Source organism: Orcinus orca, chromosome 13 (assembly GCF_937001465.1).
Source record: "Orcinus orca chromosome 13, mOrcOrc1.1, whole genome shotgun sequence".
Lineage (NCBI taxonomy): Eukaryota > Metazoa > Chordata > Mammalia > Artiodactyla > Delphinidae > Orcinus > Orcinus orca.
In genome coordinates this window covers 14,768,371-14,789,320 of record NC_064571.1, presented here as the reverse complement: position 1 = coordinate 14,789,320, position 20,950 = coordinate 14,768,371, and the positions used below count along the sequence as shown (strand labels likewise).

The 20,950-nt window shown below is 42.4% G+C and overlaps 1 protein-coding gene across 1 annotated transcript in view; it reads left to right on the top strand.

Annotated features, from left to right (window-relative positions):
- KCMF1 (potassium channel modulatory factor 1) overlaps positions 1–5,726 on the top strand; it is a 75,933-nt gene extending 70,207 nt beyond the window's left edge. The window contains exon 7 of the mRNA XM_049696383.1: positions 3,624–5,726. Coding sequence (XP_049552340.1) covers positions 3,624–3,885 — 262 coding nt within the window. The 3' untranslated portion in view covers positions 3,886–5,726. The remainder of the gene's footprint in view (positions 1–3,623) is intronic.
- Positions 5,727–20,950: the final 15,224 nt, after the last annotated feature.

The window sequence follows — 20,950 nt, the reverse complement described above, 5'->3', positions numbered from 1 at the left end:
ATCATATCATTACATATATGGGACACACTGGGCACATTTATTGTCATAACTAACATTGCTGTCTTTTATTGCCAGTTTCAGTCCGCTGTGAAATATCCAAACGTACAAGAGAAGATTTTATAATGTGGTGGTTTTCTCCTGAGACTTGCTAAAGAAGTGGAGTTTAAACCTTTGTGGTCAGCGTGCACAAAATAACCATTTAAAAAGATGGTTCACCACAGTGTAAAAAATACTTAGTACACACAGTAAATGGCTCTGCTGGATGGAGTAGAGTTCTTATTTGCTTCTGAAAACTACCGTTAGCAACCAAATATGTTCCTCTGCTGAGACCTCGTAGGCATTTTATGTGACTTTTAAAAATAAAAGAATTTTAGAAAGAGCAGTAATGAGTAGGCTCAGCAGATAAAGAACCTGGACCAATTTGGACTTTTAATGGAATAGAGAGGAGTATAAAGTTAAAAACTGTGACACGAAGAAGAAAATTAGTGTCATATATCAGTTATCTCCAAAAAGTAATGTGTGTGACAACTAGATGTTAGAAGAAAACACTATTTCTGTGTATATTTCTTTTATCTCATACTTTTAAACATCTCTGTTAGTACAGTGGCACATGTGTATAGTTGTAAATAACATATTGTTGATGCAGAATAAAAACTGTTTGCACATCGCTGCAAATAGGACCCCTGTCAAGAGCCCCAGCTTTTACTAGTTTGGACCTTAGGCAAGTCACTTCACTTCTCCAGACCTCAGTTTTATAATATCCCATGAGTTTTGCCGCATTAGAATGAGAATTGTTTTGAGGATGAAATGGAGTACAGGTATGTGTATGGTCTGGCTCAGTATCTGGCATGTAATAAAAGCCCAGTTAATGGTACTTATTATCATTTGGTATGGATCTAAGGAGGAAGTTTCAAGTGGAAATTTTACCTTTGTATTATCTCTGCAAAGTGAGTAACTGTGCCTGATTGATTATCACCAGAAAACGTGGCTTCAACGTAGAGAAAGCACAGAGCCACAGATCTAGGTACCTACCTCAGAAAGGAGCCCTACCAGTGTATGTGTCTGCTGAGGGTTCGCTGGCCTGGGGGGTGGAATGAATGTCTTGCCTCACTGCCCTTTGGAAAATACATCTTCCCACCTTTGCTCCACTCTGGTTTTTTGTTTTTGTTTTTGTTTTTTGAGCTCCAGACTCAGTGAGCTTGATCTGGGACTTTTCTCTATGTAGTTATTCTAGACCAGACAGCCAGCAACCAGGGCACAGTATGGGTGGCCTCTGAGTGCTTTCCTTGGATTCTGGTTGTAGCTTCTGGAAGGCCCCCTTTCTGTCATACTGTATGTTGCATAGTACCTTGCAATTTGTAGACCACTTTCTACATCTTTCATTGTGTCATTAGATCCTGACTCATATAGTTTACCTAAGGCAATATTTCCCAAAAAATATTCCCTGGAACTTTATATATTCTAAGAAATATAAATAGTTATTTATGTTCAAGTTTTTTTCCTGATGAATAAGTTTGGGCAAAACTAACTAACAAACAGTTTATTTACTCTTGGGCATCTCAGAACTTCAAATACATTAACATGTGTGCTGAGAATCTTCAAGGCTAGGAGAGGGTCTGCGATGTTTCCAAGGGGAAATCCTTGTCCCTGGCCACACAGCTGTCATGTGATATGTGTGGGGCTCCAGCCTCGTCTTTGGTCTCTTTGACCAGGGGCAATTCCTGTTCCTGTTGCCTTGGAACTGATGGTGGGACACAGTTTCTTTGGGATCCAAAAATGGTTGACCTTTTAGAAAGCAGTTGTGTAAGTGCCTATGTCAGATTCCAGTCTCTTGGTAATGGAGCCAGCTAGTTTGGCTAACTCCGGTTTGAAGCTCCTTACAAGCTTTGCAGTTACTTCTAGATCCCAAATGAAGTTTGGCCATCAAGACATCTAGTCCTAGTACCGATTTTATCTACCCCCCTCAGGAGTGAAACATTTTCTCAGTTATTTCCTAAAAATCAACAGTGATACCAGAATTACATGCTCTCCGAAGGTTTGGGGGCCTCAGCCTGTATGTTTCTAGTTTGCCTGCTTGCTGTGTAGGTAGTTTTCTATGCATCCTTTCTCTTTCTAATAGGTTTGACTTTAGTTTGTTGTTCTTTTTAAGGCCTTTTCCAAAACTAAGGATGTGGAATGTACTTCACTTCTTAGCACTTTCAAAGTTTTTGATGGAGAATATGTAGCCTATTGCTCAGTCTCCTGTTTCATTAGATACTCTCTTATATTCTTAATTTGGTTTTAATCATAAATGTCATCAGTCATTTCCTTTCAGTGTGGATTTAATGGCTTTTATGTAGTTACCTTCCAGATCCTTTTGGTTCTTTCAGTTCTTAAATTTAGATCTTTTGTTTTCTAAGCCATGGATCTAATCATTGAGCGGTTTTGAACTTGATGGCTGTGAGATTTTTGAGCACGTCACTTAACCTCTTCCGTTTCTTCTGCCTATAACTTGATAATAATGAGACCTAACTCGGAGGAGTTAAAAGAGATAATCCATACAAAAAGCACCTAAAGCAGAGCCCATGGTGAGTGCCCAGTACGCCTCCTCCATTGCTACTTTGGGATGCCCCCGTGCCTTCCAGCGTCGGTGGGACAGCAGGGAACAGGTGCGGGGTGTAGACGAACGTGGGCTCCAAGTGCACCTGGCTTCTCCGGGAGGAGCACCTGTCACGCGTGCCTACTGAACCTCCTTTCACTGTCACCATCTTCTCCCTGTTTGTTACTTTTCTTGATCCCAGTGCTCCAACCAGTTTCCCTTTCTTTCTTTGCCACTAAAAATGTAGAGAAATAAAATTAGCACTGAAACTAAGCAGAATTTTGCATAAGTCACTTAACAGGTTAGTAATAAAAATTCAGCTCTTGACAGCCGTCCAGTCTCTGTGCAGACGAACCAGGTTTCCCAACATGACACAGGTCTCATAAGTGCCTGTTGTCAGGTGAGCATACTGGGCCGTTAAACCTTGGGTCAGACTTGTTACACAGTCCTTGGTAGAAGCGTAGGTGCGCACATGCTCGTGCGTGCGTGTGTGTGAGTGTGTGTGTTTGCCCTCTCAGTCTTCTGGACATATCTTCATTTCAGGAAGAATTAGATGGAAATAATAGAGAAAAGCCAAGAGAACTTTTAGGATTTTTTTCGGTTGACTATTCTAATCACTGCAGATTTTGTTTTTGTGACCAGGGTTGCTACTTTTCCTCTTTTTACTACCCACTGGTAAAATTTTGGTTGGGGAAATCACTACTTCCCCAAGTATCTAATCTGGTAGAAATTTTGTTTTCCTTAGGAAATTTTTCACCAGTTTTCTCTAAAGGGAGTATGAGAAGTGTAAATGTATTTTTTCTCATTGAATCTAATTAAAGCATAGACTTGCACCTCGGGGTAACAGTATTGCTGTTACAAGTGTGGGGAATTCATCTCAACATAATTAACGAGGTAAATTAGAGCAAGGTGTTCCATTAATACGTCTCAGATTCTGAGTTTTGCCGCCTGTGAAGCTTGTACAGAGTAGGACATTGTAGAAATTGACCACGACATTGTTCATTGACTGTTTACCAATAAGCTCTTTTCTTTTTAATTTACACAGGTTGAATGATCCTAAAATGTCTGAAACAGAGCGCCAGTCCATGGAAAGTGAGCGCGCAGACCGCAGCCTGTTTGTCCAAGAGCTCCTTCTGTCCACTTTAGTTCGTGAAGAGAGCTCGTCCTCAGACGAGGATGAACGGGGGGAGATGGCAGATTTTGGTGCTATGGGCTGTGTAGATATTATGCCTTTAGATGTTGCTTTAGAAAACCTAAATTTAAAAGAGAGTAATAAAGGAAATGAGCCTCCACCACCTCCTCTTTGATGACATCCCAATTCGCAGACAATGTCCTCTGTGCTGTATTTGCCAATGAAAGTGGACAACAGCTATCTTGGGTTTGTTTGGTGATTGTAATTTCAGGTCTGTCACTCTGTTACATTGTGTACATTCAACAGGAAGAGAGAAGATATATATGATAATCATTTCCACTTAACTAATTTTTACTTCTAGCAGGTAAATGTAGGTAGCAGTGCAGGGGTGATCTCTGCTTCCTGTACCTTGACATGCAAAAGGCTCTCCTAATACTCCACATTCAAACTGAAGAGGAAAATTGAAATCTCTAATGAAGCTGCTGTGTGTATTTATGAATATTAATGAATAAAAACTGCTTGGATGGTTTACCTTAACTACTGCATGAGGTTTTTTGCAGCGTGCATGAGTTTTAGTGACCTTGTTATTTAAAAAACTTAAATACAAGGAGTAAAACTTAAAAATAAAAGCCCAAAGCTTTCCCAAACATTATTCAATGGTTACGCAGCAAAAGGGTTACTTGACAAAGTAGCTTTTGAATAATGTCTGCCTGAATCACCTTTCTTTGTGTGCCTCTACGCACAAGCCAGCTCTGCAGTGGAACCTGGGGTCGTAGCCGGTGTCGCGCTCCGCCCTGTGTGACTGTCCTGTCGCCCTGTTAGTCATCTTACCGTGTGGAGCTCAGCCTGTCTAACTCATCCATAGAAGACACACCAGTACAGCTACTGTGGGAATCTGCTGCAGGCGTCTGTGTGCCCTGAAAACAAATCCTGTTCTACTTGTTTAAACTTTTTACTTTCTGTGGTTGTTTAAATTTTTTTTCAATTGTTAAATATGTTTTATTCAGGTGTAGATGAATTTCATTTATTCACTGTTCAACAAAGTTAACCTGAACTATGTTGTCTTCGTTTTTGAAAATCTCACATTCTCAATCATACTTTGCATTATTTATGTATTTGCTTCATAGTTTGCTGAGACAGATCAGTATCAGGGGAGCTTTGAGGATTTGCCTTCCCAGACTTTGTCAATATATTACAACCAAATTCTTAATGCTAACTTTAGCATCTTTTATTTATTGGGTTTTTTCCAGCATAAAAAGCAAAGCCTTTTAATTGAATCATGCCACCTATATGCCTATATTATTAATTCTATGTGTAAAAAAAAAAAAAATGTACAACTCTTTTGGGTTTGTTTTGGGGTTTGGAGGGGCCGGGATATTTTTTATTTTCTGTTTCAGTTTTTGTGCATAGACTTTTCACAATAGCTCCAAGGCAGGGACAGTGGGTTTGGGGTTGGGGGGCAGTTTTTGGAATGTAAATTTAGGACTTTTAAAAAAGGTGCGCACAGCTTCTGATAAATTTATAACTAGACTTAACCTAATCATGTCTTGTTCCAGTGCTCTCTCCTCTGAGCCCTTTCCTCCGTCTCCCCTCTTCCGCTGTAGTCCTTTCCTTCCCCGTCTGTGTTTCTCGGTTTCTTCAACACAAGCATACAGACTCAAGCACCCTCCGGTGTTTTCCCGAGAACTGTGAAGTCCATGCTCATCCAGATGTATCCAAAAAAGATGTCACCCCACATTTCTAAAAAACTGTTGCTTCTCCTTCTCTGAAACTTCAAACTCCAACAATTTCCAAGTATCCTAGCTTTGTTTTCTTTAGTTTCTGTGATGGAAAATGTTTTAAAGGAAAATTTTACACCAGGCTTCTGGTTATGCTAGAAGTCCAGTCCAGTAGGATTTTTTTTTTTTTCAGTTGGTTGTTGAGACGTTTCAAAAACCAGTTTTCAAGCTGTGGTCTTTTCACACACATCTTCTGCACATACGTCACACATTTCAATAAAGCATTTTCAAGACTGTTGACCACTTGGATTTCTTTGGTGTTGGTGAATTAGCCTAACCATCATTCAGAGATTGTATATCTCTAATCTAGTCTTTTGGTTTGTCTGTGGTTTGGGGGGGTTTTTTGTTTGTTTGTTTCATGCTAGACTTGAAGGTCCTGATTTTGTGAGGATGCATTACTTCGGATGTGAGAGATAGAAATTGCCAATTCTTTGCTTTCCCTTTACTGCACACGCTCTGGGAAAATGTAAGATCCTTCCTTTTTTAATGTGGTTTGAGGGAACAGCTGTAAGTCCAGTCAGGGCAGTTTAATTGAGATGATCAATTTGACACTTCAGAAGACCTAAAGGTTTATAAGATTCCATCTCAGAATACTGTATATTAATCATTTTTTACCAGATATTTTACAGATACCTCACCTCATCCTGTATGTAATCAATAATAATGTATTAGGGTAGAAAGACACAGATTATCAATATAAAAATATATTTAAGCCCTTCAAATTCTTGTGTCCTTTTTCTTTAGTTTCTGAATTAACATCATATTACTGGGATTATTGAATAAAAATAATTGCAAAGATGGTGACGTAGAGGAGAGAGAATCACTATACCATTGTTTATTTTGGCTACAGCTTCACCTTTCTAAGGACCAGACCCTGAGTTTTGAGAGGTTTTTGTTTTGTTGAGTTTTGAGTGTCTAGGCTGTACGTTTGTAAGTGTTCTGCAGTGCTTCTCTTCACTTACTGTGAGGAAATAATTTAAATCTGCTCAAGGTGTTCTGGAAGAAGTTTAATGTCATGACTCACAGAGAAACCACCCCCCACCCCACCCAAAAAAAAAAAAAGCTAGTGAAGGGGAAGACCTACAGGGAATGTTTGAAACTATTTGTTTCTATTTCTGTATAATTTATGGACTAGAATATGCTGTGTCTTAAGAATCCCAAAGTATCAGTAATTCCTGCTAAACTGTAACTGTGTAGGGGTTTGTGGGCTTCCCACTCCTGGATAGTTAATCATGGAGAACAATGGAATTTTGGAATTTCAAATAGTAGAACCTGCCGCATGACTTTCTCAGATTGTTTTTCGTTCCTTTAGTTTTCTAAAATACTTCCGCTCTTTTGAACAAATAGAAATGCCTGTGCTTTTATGGCCATTGTCATAAGATACAATTTCTGTGATTGGCTACAGTGAAATATTTGGATTTGTATTTAGATTGTATTGGTCTTTTGTTTGTTTTCTTTTTTAACCCACAGAGTTGGAGCTAGGTTTGTTACGCAGTAGATTATTTCATTTATAATTAGACTCAGGCAATAGAAGAGAAGGTCCCTCTCCCTGTGACCCACAAAGAAATGTAGTTTAGGATAGCGGATTACGTCATTAGAATAACAGAAGCAACACAAAAATCCATCCATCCCATTCAATTTGAATTTTGATAATGTACAAAGAGATTTTATAATACTAAGCGTGTTGTATTTTTTCTGGTCTGTGGGCCACAGTTAAAAACAAAAAACAGGTAAGGAGTTTAAAGAGTTCTCTTGACGGCCCCTCACAGCAAGTATTCCATTTCCCTTGTGTATTTTACTCCATGGCTCTTGGGAGGAAAGGTGGTCAAGAGGAAAGATAGTGGAAGGAGGTGCTCGGTGAAAAGGGCTCTTCTGAATGAGGTCCCTGCCACTGAAGGTGTCTGGTAAAGAATAGGAAAGTCTACTGTAACTGGAGTCTGATGACCAGTACAGCCCTGTGAAACAGCAGTGTGTAACAAACTATCCAAGTGGGTGCTAAAGGCTCTTTAACACATGTATCAGTTTTGTAGCAAAGAGCCCCACATCAGTGTTCATATATGCGAGGTCTGCCGTTTCTCCCTTATTTGCAGGCACAGTTTTGGAGGCACATGCAAAATTGATTTCATGTGCAGGAATAAGTAAAAATGAAATTTTCCCAGAATTATATGCTGAAGTTGTGATGTCTGGCACAAAGGTCTTGCTTTTCCATGCTTATTTTATCTATTTGGTGGTGGCGGGGGGGGGATGCTGCACAGCTCATGGGATCTTAGTTCCCCAAATAGGGACTGAACCTGAGCCCTGGCAGTGAAAGTGCCAAGTCCTAACCACTGGACCGCCAGGGAATTTGCAGCCTTTTCTGGTCATTTGTGACAATGTTGTGAAATTCTGTGGCTTTAAACATGGCCTTAATCTGAATAAGTTCATCACAGTATTACAAAGCCAAATTTAGGTTACTTTGTTTTTCAGAATAGTGTAGAAATGTAATTCCTATGCCATCAGCTTCAACCATGCTCAAGAAATGCTTTGTCTTTGTTTCTGACTAGTACTCTTGGTTCTTCTAGTTTTCAACCCATCTCTGTCAAATAATTGTTCTGTAAGTAAATACATGAGCTTGGGAAGTTCCTGATTTAAGGAACCCTGCAGCAAGCCTTGCTAACTTGGTTAGCAGATTCAAGTATGAAAGATTATTCATCTCTCAGAGAGGCTGGTCCAGAACCTCAAATCCACATGACGTTTTAGTCAGTTGCTATCAGGTGGGTAGTGCCTTGGCTGGCCTCCTCAGATTACAAAGCGTGATGCTCCCCTCAAGTTCTCAGGTTTTATAAAGTCAGTTGAACTTTACAACAACTAATAAAAGAGATGGTTCAATCAAAAAGAAACCCTTCAGCATGACTCTGTGTCCCTGATAGCTGTCCTTGGTGTGCAGACTGTGCACGGATGGATGTGCGCATGTGACCTGAAACCCTGCGGGCCACACGTGCGCACACTCTCCTGAGGCTGCTCTCCTCAGACCTAGACCGATGAGTTTTAGAGTCTGAGGTCTTCACTGATACTTTAGGAACCACCAAGAACCTAGTCTGTACCTTGTTTCCTTTGTAGACAGTGGGTGTGGCCCCCACTGTCTCCATAAACCACCATCACCCCTGATCTCTCATTCATGTATACTTTTTGAGCTCTCAGTAGGTAAAGAGCTTTAGTCCAAGCCTAAGCATTGCTTACAGCTTGTGGTTTTCACAGACGTTCCCCCCGTAAGAGAATTCATCAGAAATGACTCCTAGAAGAGCTTTTCACCCTCACCCAATTGGGAGTGTTTTCAAAGGTCACCAAGCCTGTTGCCTTTGGTAGATAGGGTGACCGGTCTGATCTGGTTGAGAGAGCTACTTCTTTAAATCTTGCTGTCAGACTGGAGTGCCCATGTTTAGCATCCCGCCTTACACATAAAACATCAATCCGAATTTGATGTTTTAGCAAAGCCGGCACAAAAACAGTTGGGACATCCTATTCTGTAAGCTGCATGAGGTCCCAGTTCTCTCCTTTTAGATCTTCTGACCACACCCTGTATAAAAGGTTTAAACACTTGAGGTAGAAGCAACAATATTCTTAAGGTAAGATTTTGTAATACTCCTAAATCAGCAAGTGCGCCGGACCAACTAGGAAGAAGTCCTCAGCCACGGTCTCTACCAGCTGAAGATTTCATGGATTCTTACATCCTGCATAAGGTGCTCTGCCTAGTCTGGAATGCCTTTAATTCTGTCTGTGAGAGCCTCTCATGACAAGACACTAGTTTCACCAATTAAAAAAAACCATCTTTGCATATGCAGCGTGCTAATCAAAATCTGCTGCCTTGCAAAAGAGCTTGTCACTGGAGTGCAAGCAGATTGGATGGCAGCCACCTTGTTCACTGACCAGTCTGATTTAAAGCTTACCTTGAAAAATATCCCACCGACAATACAGCAGTATTTTTAAGTGAATTACATCGTAACAGGCGCCCAGACTAATTGACACTGAATCCTTACCTGGATTATCTTTTATAACATCATCACTTAGCCACCCAGTTTATCTGTGTGGTCTGATTTGAATATATTTTGGGGTACATATATAAACAAACTTTGTGTTATACAAGTCACTTTCCATTTCATTCATGTGGCACGTCAGTGGCTGTGTTGATTACCTCTTTAAGTAATGCTCAACAGACGCTGTGGTACCAGTGTCTTAGCTGTTCTACAGGGAATTTTCTATAGTTTTAAATGCCCCATGAATAGCTTCTTCCTCTTGTCCCTCTCTGCTTCCTCTATTTCCTCTGTCTTCCATCTGTGTGTGTGTTTCGTTAGTGCTTCTGGTGACATGTAGAAGTTTTAGCTCCGTTTGCCTACAGAATTTTCAGGACCCACCCAGGTTACCCTGAGACCCATTGCTGACGGCACTTGGGATGAACACGAAGACTGCTGAGCCGGAGAGGTGAAGGTGTGGCCTCTGCTCGGTCCAGACAAGGACTTCGGAATACTTACCCTACTCACAGCCTCACAGGACAAGCAAGACTACAGAGAGGGAATTGGGAAGGAGCCCCCGGAACTTCGTCAGCACAACATGAGTCCTACCCCCCCCCCCAGGACCTGAGAGGGGACAAAGCTTGATCCTCATCAATTTTTTTTTTTCACTCTTCAGAGTCCCTCTTAGCTTTTTGCTTGTTGCTGGTTTTTCCCTTTTGGAACAGCCAAATGCCTCCAATGAACAAAAGTGGGTTTAAAAGTGATTGGTGAAAATCATAAAATGTTTGGCATCTGCCTGAACAAGAGCCTTTCACTTTAGCCTAGGGCTCTAAGGGCTGAGATGAATGAGCCTGGAGTGGTCTCTGGGAGGGAAGATGGAGTGTATCTTTTTTTTTTTTTTTTTTTTTTGCGGTACGCGGGCCTCTCACTGTGTGGCGTCTCCCGTTGCGGAGCACAGGCTCCGGACGCGCAGGCTCAGCGGCCATGGCCCACGGGCCCAGCCGCTCCATATGGGATCTTCCCAGACCGGGGCACGAACCCGTGTGCCCTGCCTCGGCAGGCAGATTCCCAACCACTGCACCACCAGGGAAGCTCCGGAGTGTATCTTTTAAAAGTAATTTTAGTATATTTCAACAAGGCTTTCAATTCTTTGTAGTGTTTTTTTCCCCAGGTTCTCACCATTCTTTGGTTACAGAGCACCAAACAGGTCCATCTGATTAAACCAAAACCCACCATGTAGACTTTCAGGTGCTTGTCCAGTGGCCCTGGTGCCAGACATTTTTATCACACTGCCCTATTTCAAATTGCCTTCCAGGCAGCCAAGGATTGGCTAAGACTTCTTAAAGAAGGCAACAAAGGTTGCTTTTCACAATTTATTATGCTGTTATAAGTTAGATATGGTTACGGGGCATTTCACCTAGAATTTAGGGCAGTATTTGATGAAGAATTTGGAAAATGCTCAGCTTTTCCATGTTTATGAATTCTGTAACTGCCATAACAGATGGTAGTCAGGAGAAAGAATGGAATAAGATTGGTGAGCAGAAGTGTTGGAAAGATTACAATGAATGGTAAGAATGGATATGAATGTTGAGCATTAGAAATTAGGGTTCAGCTTATCACCTGAAGGTTCCCTCTCCCACCTTAAAAGTACCCAAATATGCCTGGACTAGTAGACAAGTCCTCACGTCCCAGGCAATAATTGGCCAAGAGTCTGAAACTTGCAGGATTCCCTGGATTACTGATTCGCTCACCCCCAGGGAGGGGGAGGGAAGATGATGGTGTTCCTTGATCAAAGGTTAGAATTTGAAATTCACAGCACAGATTAAAAGATGCGTGCTTTCAAATCAAGAGCGGTGGATGGGGTTTGAAATCCAGTTGAGTTAAAGGTGAAATTTTGGGAAAACCTGGAGAATGGATCTCTGGGATTAAAGTTCAGGGTTGGAAAGGTTCGATCGCCGTCTGAATGCAGGGGTTCCCCGGAAACACTCCTGACAGGTGAACATCCACCCAGAACAGGAAGAAGATAAAGTGCAGTGGGTACAAGCACAGACGTGGGTTTCAGTCCCGGATCTACCACTTACTAGATGTGTGATCTTGGTTGAGATAATTAACCTTAATTAAACAGTTTGCATATTTCCTCACTATTAAGTGAAACTAATAATAGTATTAAATAAAGTGCTGAATCAGTGCCTGGTACAAAGTAACCATTTCAATAAATGGTAGGTGGTAGATCAGATGGCAGAGAACAGCACAAGATTCGCCTGGGAGCAAACTCCAGACGGCACAGGCTTCTACAAAGGCAGTGCATTGATTCAGTTAGCCTGCCCTCCTTCCAACACTTCTAAGAGAATCTGGCAACCATCTCCATGAGGCTCAGTGACCTACTAAACAACCACGAAAACTCAAGATTCTTTATCTGAAAAGATCAGGGGGAGGGACGTATCACCCCAGGTCAGGTGACCGCAGGTCTAAAGAATAGAGATGGACCGAGGCCCTACTGAGGACCCTGCCACCTTTCCATTCACTCAATTTGTTGAGCCCTCCTACGTGCCAGGCACTGTTCAGGCACTCGGGTTCTACAGGGCGCAAAGCAGAGCTGCCCCCAGCACAGTGGATATCAGTCTGCTTTCTTTTCAGTTGCTTAGGGCAAAATCTGTTGGGGTCATTTCTACTCTTTTCCTTTCACTTCACATCCATTTAATCAGCAAACTCCGTTGGCTTTAATTCCACAACTTGTCCAGGAACGGACGCTTCCTCACCATCTCCATGGTTGCCCGGGCCCAGATCACCGCCATCTCCCGCCAGGACCATCGCCGTGGTCTCCTGACCAGCATCCCTGTCTCCTTGGGGTCTGTGCTCAACGCAGCAGCTGGGCCATCTTGTTAGAACCCAAGGAAGATGTGGTCACCACATGCCTCAAATCCTTCCGGTGACTCTCCTCTCTCTCAGGGTGAAGGCCAGACTTCTCATCTTGGCCCCGGGGCCCTGCAGGATGCAATTCTTGTGACTTTTCTGTGCTCATCCCCTGCTACTCTCTTTATTCCCCCACCCCAGCCCCGCTGGCCACCTCTCTGTCCTCGGGCTCAGCACAGCTCCGGGACTGTTGCCTTCGCAGTTCCCTTTTCTTGGAAGGTCCACATTCCCTCACCTCCTCCTCCTTGTTAGTGAGGCCTTCCCTGACCTTTCAGTTAAAAACAGCGATCCACATATACACTACCAGATGTAAAGCAGATAGCTAGAGAGAAGAAGCCGCATAGCACAGGGAGATCAGATCGGTGCTCTGTGACCACCTAGAAGGGTGGGATAGGGAGGGAGGGAGGGAGGGAGACGCAAGAGGGAAGAGATATGGGAACATATGTATATGTATAACTGATTCACTTTGTTATAAAGCAGAAACTAACACACCATTGTAAAGCAATTATACTCCAATAAAGATGTTAAAAAAAAAAAAAAACAGCGATCCCACCCACCCAGACTTCCCCAGTCCCTTTCCCTGTTTCAGTGTTTCCCCAACACTCCTATCATCATCTGACTCCCCCTCACACACACATACATACACACACGTACACACACACATATTCATATAAACACACATGCAAACATACACACATACACACATTCATACACACAGACACATATTCATATAAACACATACATAAACACACATTCATACACACGTACATACACATATATAAACACATGCATACATACACATGCACACACACATGCACATACACACATACACATATGCACATACATAAACACACACACACATGAATCCCAACTTCCTATGATTCACCACTATTTTCCTATGTCTACAACAATGTTTTTGGCAATAGTAGGTGCTCCATGAATATTTATGGATGAAAGGATGACTATTGTGGGCCAGGTTCTGTTAAGAGTGGGTTTTATGATTTTAAAAGTACACACCAATATAAAATACTCAGCTGCTGTGGAAAAGAGCTTGGCAGTTCCCAAAAGAATTAAGCATAGAGTTACCATATGACCCAACAATTCCACTCCTAGGTATATACCCAAGAGAATTAAAAACCTTTGTTCACATATACACTACCAAATGTAAAATAGATAGCTAGTGGGAAGCAGCTGCATAGCACAGGGAGATCAGCTCGGTGCTTTGTGACCGCCTGGAGGGGTGGGATGGGAAGGGTGGGTGGGAGGCGCAGGAGGGAGGAGATATGGGGATGTATGTGTGTGTATAGCTGATTCACTTTGTTTTAGAGCAGAGACTAGCACACCACTGTAAAGCAATTATACTCCAATAAAGATGTTAAAAAATAAAAATAAAAGTAAAACTCAAAAATAAATAAATAAATACAGCTCTAATTAACATGATTTTTAAAAAAAGATGTGTCACATATATACAATGAAATATTACTCAGCCATAAAAAGAGATGAAATTGAGTTATTTGCACACATTTTAAATCAACTATCCTCCAATAAAATTTTTTTTAAAACCTGAAAAAAATAAAGCAGTAACATGTAGACAATAAAAAAATTGTGCCAATAAATTTCAAGTTTAAAACAAAAATCAATTTTTAAAATGAGTTGGCATTATAATTATTTCAATAAAAAATCTGATCTTGAGTGTAAAATTGTAAATGTTAAAATGTTCTCTTAAAGCATATTTGCCATTTTCTAATATACTCTAACTTTACTTCTCTAAGCCTTATTATATTATCACATTAGTTATTAGTTCTATAAAAAAATTTAAATGTTATAACCTTTCTTACTTAAAGCCAGAACCAAAAATAAAATTATTTTTAGAAAATCACAGAAAGTTTTATTGCCCAAAGATACTTTTGAGAAAGTTAAATGCAGTTCAAAGCAAGAATCTATAAATAAAATTACATCCTCTCTTGGCTAAAGTGTTCACAACTGTAGACATAATATAGTTTTAACTTTTTGCATTCAATAGACATTATCCATTAATCCCAATGAAATATATTTTCCCTCTGGGTTTTGGTAGTTCCAAGCAGAATCTTTAAGAAAACAGAATTTAATCTGCTGTTTTGTGGTCTTATACTGTTTCAGCAGAGCTGGGCTTGAGGTCAATTGATGTGGCAGATATCAGAGGAACTAATTTTCTACTATCAGAAAAAAATATTCATCTATTCTTATCCAGATTGTATCCTGATGTTCTCTTCAACCAGTATCTATTCTCTGGCTCCCAGTACATCCTATAGAACCATAGCTAAATCTGGGCTTCTGAACTCTTAACATTTTTAAGAACTAATTATGAGTAAGGGAAAAAATAAACTACATATCTGTGTATTAAAAAAAAATTTTGTTCACACAAAAATTCATACATGAGTGTTCATAGCAGCATTACTCATAATAGCAAAAAAGGGGAAACAACCCAAATGTCCTTCAAGTGATGAATGGGTAAACAAAATATAATATATCCATGCAGTGTAATATCATTTGGCCATAAAGAGGATTGAAGTTCTGACACACACTACAACTTGGATGGGCCTTGAAAACATTAAGGTAAATGAAAGAAGCCAGACACAAAAGGCCACCTACTGTATGATTCCATTTAAATGAAATGACCGGAATAGGAAAATCCACGGAGACAGAAAGTGGCTTAGTGGTCACCAGGGGCTGGGGGGACGGGAGAGTGACAGCGAGTGGGTGCAGGGTTTCTTTTTGAAGAAAGTGTTCAAATTTAGATAGTGGTGATGGTCGCACAATTCTGTGAATATACTAGAACACTGAATTGTATACTTGAAGATGGTAAATTTTATGTGAACTTTACCTAAAAAATATATACCTGTGTTAGATATTCTTAATATCTAATTCACCATCTTACAGGTGATGAAACTAAGTTCAGGGCAGCGGCTCTGCCCTGGTGCCGGCAGCCGCAGTCCGACCTGGGTCTTGCAGACCGCCCTGCAGTAACTCGGGGCAACAGCTGGTGAGCAGCCTAGGGAGTTGCTGCCCTGAGGCCCTTTCTTACCTGTCTCTCTGCCATTCAGAAGCCTGCTGCGAGGCCACTTCTGCTCCATGCCCTAGTTGCCACCTGTCTCCCTATCTTCCACAAGGATACCCCTGTGTCTGTCCATACAACTGCTTGGCTAGAGCACCCCACTGCCCCTGCCATCTGTCCCCCAGACTTCTGGCTCAGGGTCATCCTATAAGGATGCAAGTTGCTGACACCACGCTGATTTTGCTTTTGCTGCCTGTGTGTGTAACACCCGGTCTGAATCCACGTGGGCTCAATATCTCCTTGCAGCCCAACCTGTGGACAAGTGGCCGGCCAGCCTGGCAGCTGAAGCGGTGATCCTCACTGCCCTGTTGGCCACCACACTGCTGCTTTGGGAATGCTTAACACTAAGAGGCAGGGATGAAATAAATTTCCCCAGGTCCTACCGCTGCTGGAGCCAAGATCCTGGCCAGGTGGTCTGACTTGAATCAGACAAAGCAAACTTCATCTGGCATGATATCTGATGTGACAGTACATTTAAATAAGGACATTTCTAGAAAATATAAAGTGATTTGTTCTTTTGTTTTTAAATAGTGTAGATTTTTATTTTGTATTAAAAAAAATTTTTTTAGGGCTTCCCTGGTGGCGCAGTGATTAAGAATCCGCCTGCCAAGGCAGGGGACATGGGTTTGAGCCCTGGTCTGGGAAGGTCCCACATGCCACAGAGCAATGAAGCCCATGCGCCACAACTACTGAGCCTGCGCTCCAGAGCCCGCGAGCCACGACTACTGAGCCCACGTGCCACAACTACTGAAGCCCATGCTCCTAGAGACCATGCTCCACAACAAGAGAAGCCACTGCAAGGAGAAGCCCATGCACATCAACAAAGACCCAACACAGCCAATAATAAAAATTAATTAATTAATTAAAAAAAAATTTTTTAACAGAAGGAAAATCAAACACAAGTTTAATAATATGTATACATGGAAGGGGCCCAGGAAAACTGAGTAACTCGCCAAAATGGCCCCAAACCCCCCGCCTTGAATACCATCTTCTGCTAAAAACAAGAGAGGAGGTGGGGGTGTGATTCATTCTTCTCTGACCTCCTCGAAATTTCTTCCTTAATCTTTATCACAACAAATTAAGAGTCAACTCAGAAAAGTCTCTCTGGGACAGTTAGACAGTCATCCTTAGGAAAATTTGGGGTAGGACACTTAAAGCCACTTAATAACTTAGAAACACTGGCCTAGGAATACACATACATATCTTTCTCCAAATTAGAAATTAAAGGGGTCGCTTTCATGCTATATTTGAATATTGCCTCCAACATTGCCCCTGCAGTTTCCAAAGGCTGGAGGTCATCACCCATTAGGAACATTGAGGTCATGGCATGTCACCTAGGCCTTCAATTGCCACCCTGACCTTCCAGCTGCCTCTTCTGTCCTCGAGATGGACAAGCTTGGCTAATTCCTGTGAAGTAGAGGCAGCAGATTCTGAGAAGTTTCTGCTTGTTTGTGGTCGAAGGGATCACTTCAGCAGTGACGGAAGGGATGGAGGTGGTGGCAGGGTACCCATTCTTGATCTTCGAGGCTGGCGATCAGCCATCATGAACGGGCTCCATGTTGACAAGGAGGCAGGGAGGCCCGGGAAGTGCCAGATCGGGAATGAAGCTCAGCGTTGGGTGAGGCTGGGATTTCACAGTTCCTTTCCTCCGAGCCTGACTCTCCTGCTCTGAGACCCGGACACTAATAGCTTCCTCCCAGACCAGCTGTGTCAACGAGCAGGTGTCATGTCTGTGAAATCACCTGGCAGTCTTACACCGAGAAGACTCCAACCACGGGTCCAGGGAGGAGAGGCTGGGGGCCAATCCATATTTCCATGACCCCAGCCATGGAGAAGCCTGTCCTTCCAGCTTTAAGAGCAGGAGGGCATTGCCTGGTGAGAGACCTCTGAACAGACTGTCTCAGTATCAGGGATCTGGGCCAAGCTGCCCATCATCTCAGCAACTTTTAACCTTTTATTCAACTGTGGTCGGAGTCAAGCCAGCAAGAACCAAGCTGAGCGTTTTTCAAGGAGCCTTGAAAGGGGGGTGGCCTTGTGTTGACTACGGATTCTGAACATTTGCAGGTGACTTGGACCTCACACGTTGCAGCAAAGGTGCCTCCCTATTTAGAGAGAAAGGAACTAAGCTTGCTGGTACCGTAGCTAATGTTTATTGGACCCTTAGTTTGATCCAGGAATTTAGTTGTAGTATTTCACCCTTTCATTTAATTCACTATCATCACCCCATTTTAGAAAGGACCTAACCGAGACCCAGAAGTGTTAAGTAACCTGCCCGGGGTCACGCTGGCGGGCGGGGGTGTGCCTCCCAGCAGGGTGAGGTTGGAGGGTCTCCATGGCAGGGACAGAATCTGGAAAGCCTGCCGGCGTTCAAGAACAAACAAGGATGAAGTTCAGGATGTGGCCACCTGGGGGCAGTGCATCAACACCAAATGGAAAGGCAACCCCCCCTGCCCAACTCTCTTGGAGGCCTCCAAGGGGTCCCTTTTAACACTTATAGGTTTCCAGAGCAGTAGTGGGAATTGGGTAAAAGTGTAGTGTTTCCTCCTCTGCAAGGGCTCACTCAACAATGGGCCAGGCAAGACTACAAAGCAATAGAGAACAGGTGGCAGCACTTACCTACCTGAAGCCAGGGGCTTGCAATTATCACAGCAAGCAGCAAGGTTGAAGTGGCAGCCGACGATGGGTCAGAGCAGAAGGGAGTTATGGAGATGGTGATAGAAACATCTTGGCATAACCACAGGCAAAACAGTTGCTTAGCCAGCAAGAGAGCTACTCAAATTGAACCATCAAAAGAAATCAATGATGGGACTTCTCTGGCGGTCCTGTGGTTGAGGATCTGCACTTCCACTGCTTCGATCCCTAGTCAGGGAACAGAGATCCTGCATGCGCTGTGGTATGGCCAAAAAGTGAAAAAAAAAAAACATCAAGGATGATGATGATGATGATGATGATGATGATGAAGCCACACCCCCTTGCCTATTTCTACACTGAGCCAGTTTTCCAGCCCAGAATCCATTGACTAAAGAAGAGGCTGGCAGGAATTCCCTGGTGGTCCAGTGGTTAGGACTCGGCGCTTTCACTGCTGTGGCCCGGGTTCAATCCCTGGTGGGGGAACGAAGATCCTGAAAGCCGCTCAGCATGGCCAAAAGATAAAAGGAAAAAATAAATAAATAAATTAAGAGGCTGGAACTCCAGGAGGAAGGACCCGGTGACACATGGTAATTGAACATGGTAATGATTCCTTCTGGCCTTCTCCCAAATGGGACCTATGGCTAATAACTTGGGTAATTGAGCCTCAGGAAATATGTAAACATTTGGAGGATATTTGCCCACAGACTCCCAATTGACTTTGATAACCTGAGACCCAAAGAGTAATCATGGCCCCTTGTTAGGACAGGAGCATGTAGGGCAAGGGAGTAAATGGCATTAAATAGAGTTCTACCCAATGTTCACTTTGCAGTAGGTCCACTGAGGTTTGTACTACCCCGTGGTCATTTCCCTTGTCCCCAGTGTGTGTTAGAAATAGACATACTTGATACTTGGCTTAATCTCTAGAGGTTTTTTTTTTGTTGTTTTTTTTTTGTTTTGTTTTGTTTTTTGCGGTACACGGGCCTCTCACTGCTGTGGCCTCTCTTGTTGTGGAGCACAGGCTCCCGACGCGCAGGCTCAGCGGCCATAGATCACCGGCCCAGCCGCCCCGCGGCATGTGGGATCCTCCCAGACCGGGGCACGAACCCGTGTCCCCTGCATCGGCAGGCGGACCCCCAAGCACCGCGCCACCAGGGAAGTCCTAGAGTTCTTTAAATTATAGTGATTTGAAGGCATATAATGGTATCTCAATGTGGTTTTCTTTTTTGTTTTGCAGGGGTTTTTTTGTTGTTGTTTTGTTTTGCTTTTTTTGGGTTTTTTGGCTGCATCAGGTCTTATTTGCAGCACGCGGAACCTTCGTTGTCGTGCACGGGGCTCTTCGTTGCAGCACGCGGGCTTCTCTCTAGTTGAGGCACACAAGCTCAGTAGTTGTGGCGCACGGGGTTAGTTGCCCCGAGGCATGTGGGATCTTAGTTCCCTGACCAGGGATCAAACCCGTGTCCCCTGCATTGCAAGGCGGATTCTTTACCACTGGACCACCAGGGAAGTCCCTCAATGTGTTTTTCTGTTTGTTTGGTTGGTTTTTTTTTTTGCGGTACGCGGGCCTCTCACTGTTGCGGCCTCTCCCGTTGCGGAGCACAGGCTCCGGACGCGCAGGCTCAGCGGCCATGGCTCACGGGCCCAGCCGCTCCGCGGCATGTGGGATCTTCCCGGAACGGGGCACGAACCCGTGTCCCCTGCATTAGCAGGCGGACTCTCAACCACTGCGCCACCAGGGAAACCCCTCAATGTGGTTTTAATTTACTCTTCTAAGTTGACTAATGATATTCAGCGTCTTTCATTTGCATATTAGACATTCGTATATCTTCTTGGGTGAAATGTCTGTTTTGCCCATTTGGCTTGTTTTTCTCCTTACTGAGTTCAGTTCCTTATATATTCTGGAAACAAGTCCTTACCACATATATGCTGTGTAAATAATTTCTCCAAGTCTGTGGTTTATCTTTTCATTTTCTTAATAGTGTCTTTCACAGAGTGAAGTTTTTTATTTTGATGATGTATCATTTTTATTGATTTTTAAATTCACATAACATTAAAATTAACCATTTTAATTGTTTTCCACAGCAGCTGCACCATTTTACATTTGCAGCAACAATGCACAGGGTTCTAATTTCTCTACATTCTCACCAACACTTGTTATTTCCCATTAAAAAAATAGCCATCCTAATTAATGTGAAGTGGTATCTCGTTGTAGGTTTGGTTTACATTTCCCTAATAACTAGTAATACTGAGCATCTTTTCATGTGCTTACTGGCCAGCTGTATATCTTTTTGGAGAGATATCTGGTTAAGCCCTTTGCCCACTTTTAAACTGGGTTGATTTTTTTATTGTTGAGTTGTAGGAGTTCTTTATATCTTTTGGATATTAATCCCCTATCAAGTGTATGATTTACAAATATTTTCCCTCATTCTGTGGGTTATCTTGATAGTGTCCTTTGATACACAAAAGTTTTTAATGTTGTCTTTATAATCCATTTGACTTGATTTAAAAAAATAAGGCATGAAGTTAAATGAAGTTCATTGTTTTTACACATGGATGTAGAATTATTTCAATATCATCTGTTGGAAATATTATCCTTCCTCCATTGAAAAAATGTCAAAAATCAAATCCCCATTTTTCTGTGGACCAGTATCTGGATTCTCTATCCTATTTCACTGATCTGTGTATCTAAATGTTCACCAATAGCACATTGTCTGGGTTACTTTAACTTTAAAATGGGTACTATAATTCCTTCCCTTTCATTCCTCTTTTTCAAGATTGTGCTAGCTATTTTTTGCCTTTATTTATTAACTTTAGAATATCTTGTCTAGGTCTATAAAA